This window comes from Sorex araneus, chromosome 5 (assembly GCF_027595985.1).
Source record: "Sorex araneus isolate mSorAra2 chromosome 5, mSorAra2.pri, whole genome shotgun sequence".
In the NCBI taxonomy this organism is placed as follows: Eukaryota; Metazoa; Chordata; class Mammalia; order Eulipotyphla; family Soricidae; genus Sorex; species Sorex araneus.
The window spans coordinates 156,411,343-156,419,181 of NC_073306.1; the positions used below are offsets into that span (position 1 = coordinate 156,411,343).

Consider the following 7,839-nt stretch of genomic DNA (forward strand, 5'->3'; position numbering starts at 1 on the left):
TAGTCAGTGTGTTAATATGAAAGCTTATATTTATTAAACAATGCTACTGATTGAGAGCATCATCCCCTGAGTGGCCACTAGAATGTGTTCAAGAAAGTTTATTGAAGAAGTGAAAGTATACTTGATCACTTTATCCCCTTTACCAAATGTTTAGCCATTACTATAGCCATTGCTGTGACACAATCACAGAAATTGGTGTAATAATTAAATTTACAAAATAGAATATAAAGCCTAATGGACTGAGTCTGAATTTCAGCTATGGCTCAGTGGTTAAATAACTTTGATCTATGACTTACTGCTATAGGTCTAATTTTTCCTTCCTTTTTTTCTTTCTTTCTTTCTCTCTCTTTTTTCTCTTTCTTTCTCTCTCTTTTTTCTCTTGCTTTCTCTCTTTTTTCTCTTTCTTTCTCTCTCTCTTTCTTTCTTTCTTTCTCTCTCTCTTTCTCTTCTTTCTCTATTTCTTTTCTTCAAGAAATTTAAAAAGTGTTGTGGGAAAGAAAGAATGAGAGATAGAGAGAGAAAGAGAGAGAAAGGAGAGAGATGTGTTCAAAGAGAAGCCAAGGCTTGGTTTAATTTTTCTCATCTCTGAGGACAACAGAATATATCTCAAAAGATCATGATGAATATCAAAAAAACACATCTATATCAATGTTAGTCATTTTCTAATAAATTAAATTAAACATAATTATAGTTAAAGCAATGTGATTATAATGTGTGGACATGTATGATCTTAGTATACAGTTACCTTACCTCAAAACCATCAAAACGTCCAAGACTCTCCACCTACGGTCCTCTATGACCTTCTGTCCACCTACTCCATGCCACCCCAGTCTAGTGTGCTCAGAAATATATTCCTTCATGCTAATACTATGCACTGTTATACACTTCATAATATGCCTACTATACAGTTTATATGAAATTTGACACTTGTATTAATGCAGTCCTCGGTTAAATCAAGATATTAATACTAGTTGTCATTCATTATTCCACTTTATGCATTTATGAATTAAAAATAATATGTATAATTCCTGGCATCACATATAATCCCCTGAGTGGTCACTATAATAATATAAGAGCATAGAGCCAGAGGTAAGCCCTGAGTGCTTAAGTGTGTGGCGCCAAAGAAGCAAAACAGAAAAGAGCTTGACATATACGCCCAAATATCATGACAATTAAAAGGTGAAGTTTCCCTTATTGAGCCTGAGCAAAATAAACCTATATCCTCTGAATGCAGTCATTGAATAGACTGATTTATTTTCTTCCAACATCCCCTCCTTAAAAATAAATATTCTTAAACTGCTAATTATAAGGAAATATTTATCGTATATGCATTCCCTTCATTAGCATTCAAAATAGTTTAAAAGATAGTAAATTTATGGTTTTTATTATTATTAGAAGCAAATTTTATCTTTCTTAAGCACTACAGTTTAGAGATTTTTCTGATGATATAAATACATATCAGACTCTGGTATGCCATTTTATTTAGGGAAAGAAAATAGATTTTTTTCTGATCTTTTTATAACATGCTAATTATACTACTTGAGATGGAAAAGGTAGTCTACTTTTAAATCATTTCCAGTATTTTTGCTCTCATTTCACATCATATAATGGTCACATGGTCAGAACTGTTTTCCAGTTGGTCTACTAACTATATTGGCAGACTCAATACATAAGCACATCTCAAGAGTACAGAATAAATATTATTCTGGGTTCCACCTCTGTGTATACAGAAAATAAGAGTCTTAAAGAAATTTACATCTGTAATAAGACCATTACAGATATATGCTAGATAAAGTGAGTTGAATACATTCTAATGAAAGCATATAAAATCTATTATCAGTTAATTCTATATTTGTCCTACCAAAAGCAATTCACAAAAAAATGTTTTTTCCCCAAGATTCCCAGTATTGTACTTTTTTAAAAAAGTTTTTGCTTTTATTAAGGTTGTTTGTGGAAGGATTCTATTACCATATCAGCATGATCTAATACATTTTTTAAGTAGATATTTTCTCAGGTCAACATAGCATATAGAGATAATGAAATAGCTGTGCCATACGAACATTGACTGTTTCTCTCTAAAATGTGTTAACAAAAAACTATTTTAATAAAAAGAGGCAGTTAACTGTTGTGGGGTTCTAAGAATCCCAAACAAGCATAACTCTTGAACTTCCTATAACTCCTTACAAAGTGGAAAATCAGTGTGAATTCAAAACACTGGTATTGTGATTATTCCCAAAACTTTGCTCAAAGTAAAGCTTTATTTGCAAACATACTGACCTGATATTAAAATTACTTTTGTTAACAACATAAACAACAAAATCCCCCAAGGATATTAAAGCTTAACTGAACTAAATATAAAGAAAAGAAACGAACAATATTTGAAAAGTTAATAGATTATAACATGATGAACTGATTTTATTAGAACTCTGTGCAATTGTTTTAAAAACTATTTGCAACGATTCCTAAAATAGCAGCCCCAAATGTCAAATCTAGAGCTACAGGAAAGGACATTTTCTCTTGAAATACAATGTAAACCTCCCTGAGGTATGACGAACTGAATTACCCTACTATGCAAGAGGAAGAGAACTTAGTCTAATATCTTCAGTGTATATCAACTCCAAACTAGGCCAATTATACTTATTTCATAAGACATTATATATATTATATTAATTATCAAATTCTCATTATAAGATAACCTCATAGAATCACTCGAATGGACAGTTTCATGGAAGTGATCAAGTTCAATTTTTTCCTCTCTGACATTAAAGAGGTAAGTTGGTTTTTCCAAGGTTAGAAAGCAAGAGACTAATTGAGGAAGATTAAGAATCTATATTCCTACAATTATTTTATTTTCTCATGTTAAAGAATGCCATATGCTACCTATAACTTTTTTGTTTTAACTGTATTCCATGAATCTATATACTTATGCATGACACACTGGACAGGAACGAAGGGCCCAAGATGAGGGCATAATTACTAGACTCTTAAAAATAGAAAGTATTCAAAGTCCTCAAATATAAGAAAATACAAATATTTCAGGCTTTAATGTTACCAATTTATTGAAGTACATTATACACATATATAAGGGCACACAATAACTAATTATGCAAACATATTACAGCATACAACCATTGAGGACACAATGTATAGATAATGATAATAAGTAATGCAAAATAAACCTGCATTCTGAATAAGAGCTGTACTGAAAAACATGAGGTTAAATTAAAAGGTTTAATTGTTCAAAGTAAACAATTCAAAGTCATAGCCATAGGGCCTCAATCTAGCTTTTAAATTTCCTACTTAAAGCTCAAATTTCTTTAAAAGGACTTTAAGCAGACAGAAATCAGAAAAGTGAAAGGGATCATTATCCTGTACTTACATAGTTAAACTGGTAGAGAAAGAAACAAACCCCATGTGAAAATAAATCAGAGTTAAATGATAATCAGAGCTGGTTTTCAAGAAATACAGAAAACCTATGATATTATTTTGATATTAAGTGCTTTTTATTCTCTTTTTCATTAACCAAATGAGGCTTGACTTCTGCATCTATACACTCTGATTTATAGATTTGATCTGTATACAACAAAACAAAATAGTTTAGTCTGTTCATTCGTTTTATATCTCCTATCATGAAAGTATGCAGCCAACTTAAATCTAGTCTCAAATGTTGACTGACTTTAGCATTCACTTTGAAAGTAACTCCTATAGAAACTTGAACATGGAAACCGCTATACTGTTTTGTCTCAGCTTTACCAAATTAGATGTAACAATTATAAACATTGATCATTATCTCCTTGGTATCAGCATAATGTTGGTCTGGAAAATATTGATACTGCTCATTACAAAATAAAAGGAAGCAACTTCTCATATAAATTGATGCAAGTTTGAACGAGATAATAAGAAAAAATAATTAATAAAAGAGCTTCATCAAGGAGTTTGTTTCTTAGATAAAGGAAACACAAAAACTCATTGGAGAGAGTCAATGTTAATGTCCCTGAAACAAAGCCTAAAGTAGGTTTCATCACAAATCCACAGGGAAAGTCCTCAACAACAGAGTTTGAAGAATAACCACGCTTCGTCCATAAAACAAGGCAAAACAAAGCCATCAATGTAACTAGGAACACCAAAACAAATCCATATTACCTGTCAGTCTCTGAGGGAATACAAATCAGTGCATTAAAATAGGTGATTCCTATCGCATTTGCCAGTTAAAATAACAGACCATAATGAATAGAGAAGACAAGCCAAGTTATTGATTTCATGACGATGCACAAGATAAAGTCAACTTTAAAAAGCAAACCACTTTCAGAATTTACAATTAACCCTCTTTTTTAGAGGTATAAATATTTCCATCAGAGAAAGTTGTATGACACATTCTGCAAACAAAAAGGACAAACCCTTTTTACCCTCCATGAAAGTTACAAAGGTGGTTTTCTGACTGTTTACATCTTATTGATACACACACTGTGACTTGACATTTGCAGTTTCTGAATGCAACCTTATTTATGTCATTTGTGACTGTCAGTCTCTGCAGGACTGGGGTAGTTGGAGAGGTAAATACAATTGTAACGTATTTGCATTTTCCCTCCAGTTTAAAATCTGGAGCAAGAAATATATCAGAGAGTAACTACGTCAGCCATCATCTTGGGAAGCTTTTAACAACTGCTCTGACAACTTTACAGAAACAATAACTGGCTGTGTGCAAATATACTCTCAATGTTTTCTGAGAAGAGATAAAATAATAATCAAAATGTACCAAAATTCTTAAACAATTCAGAGAAAGGTACAGGCAAGTGCAAAGCTTACTTTTTTCCTTTCTTAAAAATAAAAGGTTATTGTTCAAGAGAATAAGTCTCTGATTAATGTAAATACCAAGTCTTGATAAACAATTGACTGTTTGGAATTTAAAGTCTGGCATGTGAATTGAGGAATCAACCTTTTAGAACTCTTCACTGGGATGTAAAAATAGGTATTATAAAAATATATCCAAGGTAATCATAAAAAAGCTTTTGCCTAAAATCTGAAATGATAAGCAATTATGATACAGGTACACACATCTCTCTTTGATGCAAATAGTTGCAGATCAAGAAATAAGTGGACCTCACAATATATCCATATAAAATTCGCCAATATTAAATATTAGGGATTAAGTGATAAAACAATCTAAAATCCATGTGGTTTCCATGCTTCCAATTTAAGCAGACATCTACAACAAATCCTTAATTTTATCAGTATTGATGCGAACACCCTTATTTCCGGTGTTTCTCGGATCTTTAAGATCCTTGGCTCTTAAAACATTGTTGCAACTTACAAAAAGTTGATTCAATTCATTCTTCCCTACTCTGCAAAAGCTACAGCTCTGTATGTCCACCCAGAGTCATATTTCTCTGATCTCATTTCAGGTACCTCTTGCATTCCCCCCTAAGACATTTTTTATTGCAAAACAGAATGTGCAGAAGTCACTAAAAAGCACTCCCTTACCTTCTAAACCTGCTTCAATCAGCCCAAACTGTTCCAATAATTTAACAAAAAGCACAATGACGATCAGAACTGCTATCATTTCAAGCCCTTCCAAGTTCATGGTTAGCTAGGTCATGGTCCGACCACAGCCAGAGAGAAGTGCTCTTCTGCCTCGCTTTCTTTGTAAAGCCATTAAACTACATTAAGAAGGCTACCGAGAAGGGGAGGAGAGCGAGGGAGAGAGAGAGCAGGAGAGAGAGAGAGAGAGAGAGAGAGAGAGAGAGAGAGAGAGAGAGAGAGCATGCAGGCAAGAGAGGAGAGAGAGAGAGAAATATATTCATCTGTCTACAGTAGCAGAGAACAGAAGTGCAGCCAGATCAAGCCGGGCCTGTCGGAATTATCAGCATCCTCTTTATCACTCTTGCAGAGAGACAGCCAGGCAGGAAGTAAAGCGCAGATCACCCGAACACCCGGGACGTTACCACGAAGGTCCTGAGTAAACGTGACTCGCGGCAGGGGGAGCTCAGTGGCCCCTGGACCTGCTCTCCTGCGCCCGCCGCGCTGCTGGTGGCTCACAGGGCTGGTCAGTTGCCTTGGAAACGGAAACTAAGCAAAGGCTGCTCCAGCGCCCGTGCAGGACCAGAGCTCTGCTTCTTGAAAGAAGGGAAAATCAGAAAATGCCAAGAGGCGGAGTGACAGCTTAGATTCAGCTGCTTCAGAAGCAGTGCTTCCTAGTCAGCAGAAAGTGTGGGTTTTGTCCCAAATAGCTGGGTGCAGAGAGAAATAAGGTTTAAAGATTATTATTCAACACCGACTTTCTTCTTCGCAATGAGTTGCCTTATAAGGATCAGTCTGACTCACGGGGGGTAAATGATTCCCCTTTGAGGCATCACTCTCACACTTTTTATTCCTCAATTTTAAAGTGCAGTGACATGAACTCCTCCCAACTCCTTAGACCAAACTATTGACTTTCTTTTCCATGTGTCTGGCTATGCTTTCACGAAAGATAATGACTTAAATCAACTCAGGATAGTTTGAGGGGGTTCTGCTTTTATCCTGCAAAGTTTTATTCCTTCTCTTAGCCCCTTTCTCAAACACACCCATCCGTATGTAAGTAGATCAGGTTCATGGGAAAATATAGAATTTAAAAATTATAAGAGTTAGAAATCATCTCAAGAAAACAAACTCACTTGTCCTATTTCATGGATGAACAAACTGAGGACCAAATGAGAACCAAAATAATCAGGCAGAAGAAGCAGGGCAGGATAGAATGCAGGCAACCTTGGTGTGTTTGGTTTCAGGGAGGCTTGCTGTTGATTCAGTCTGATGTCTAAAAGGAGAATTCTCAGTGAATGACTATGGATCAGCACTTGGCAACTCTAGTTCTCCTCTATAAATATATTCTTCTGTAACAAGGGGAGTTGTCACTGTCACTGTCATCCCTTTGCTCATTGATTTGCTCAAGCAGACACCAGTAACGTCTCCATTCTGAGACTTGTTGTTACTGTGTTTGGCATATTGAATATGCCACGGGGAGCTTGCCAGGCTCTACCGTGTGGGCGGGATACTCTCAGTAGCTTGCTGGGCTCTCCGAGAGGGACGAAGGAATCAATCCTGGGTCAGGCACATGCAAGGCAAAGCCCTACCCGCAGTGCTAAATTCATTTGAAGTATTCCTAGAATTGATGAAAACTACTTTTAGAATTGAGATAAAATTTCCAAATTTCTGTAATTCAGCCCTCGCCATTCATTTCCTCCATCAAACACCTTTCATATTTCACCTAATAGCTACTGAATAATGCTCACGTTCTTCGGAGCAACATCCTGGTATCTATGATCTGGAAAACTTGGAAGATTCTACCTCTTTGACTCTGCTCCATGCAGTTCATCTTTTGAGCCTTTGAGCTCAGGCCAATGTCTAACTCATTTTGATCTTCCCCACTGGCATGCCTAAGTTCAAATCAATCTGTTTGGAAACAACAATAACAAAACTTCTTTTTTTTTCTTTTTGTTTTTTTTGGGTCACACCTGGTGATGCACAGAAGTTACTCATGGCTCATGCACTCAGGAAATACTACTGGTGGGCTCAGGGATGCTGGGAATCTAACCCGGGTCAGCCACATGCCCTACACGCTGTGCTATCGCTCCAGCCCCAAACTTGTCTCTCTCTCTCTCTTTTTTAGTTTTGCCTGTTTTTGGACCACACCTGGTGATGCTCAGGGCTTAGTTCTGGCTCTGCATTCAGGGATCATTCCTGGTGGAGTTCTGGATCCAGGACTCCTAAAGTTCCAGGTTGGCACAGCCAATTGAAGATTTCTGCTTACGCTGCTTTCTCTCTTGCTCCAATAACAAAACTCGTCATGACATCTTTCTGTTAAGT

The 7,839-nt window shown here is 36.0% G+C and overlaps 1 protein-coding gene across 1 annotated transcript in view; it reads right to left on the reverse strand.

The window, feature by feature from the left end:
• The window catches only part of KCNIP4 (potassium voltage-gated channel interacting protein 4), a 540,146-nt gene extending 534,481 nt beyond the window's left edge, over positions 1-5,665 (reverse strand). The window contains exon 1 of the mRNA XM_004616544.2: positions 5,482-5,665. Within this exon, the coding sequence (XP_004616601.1) occupies positions 5,482-5,581 (100 nt within the window). The 5' untranslated portion in view covers positions 5,582-5,665. The remainder of the gene's footprint in view (positions 1-5,481) is intronic.
• Positions 5,666-7,839: the final 2,174 nt, after the last annotated feature.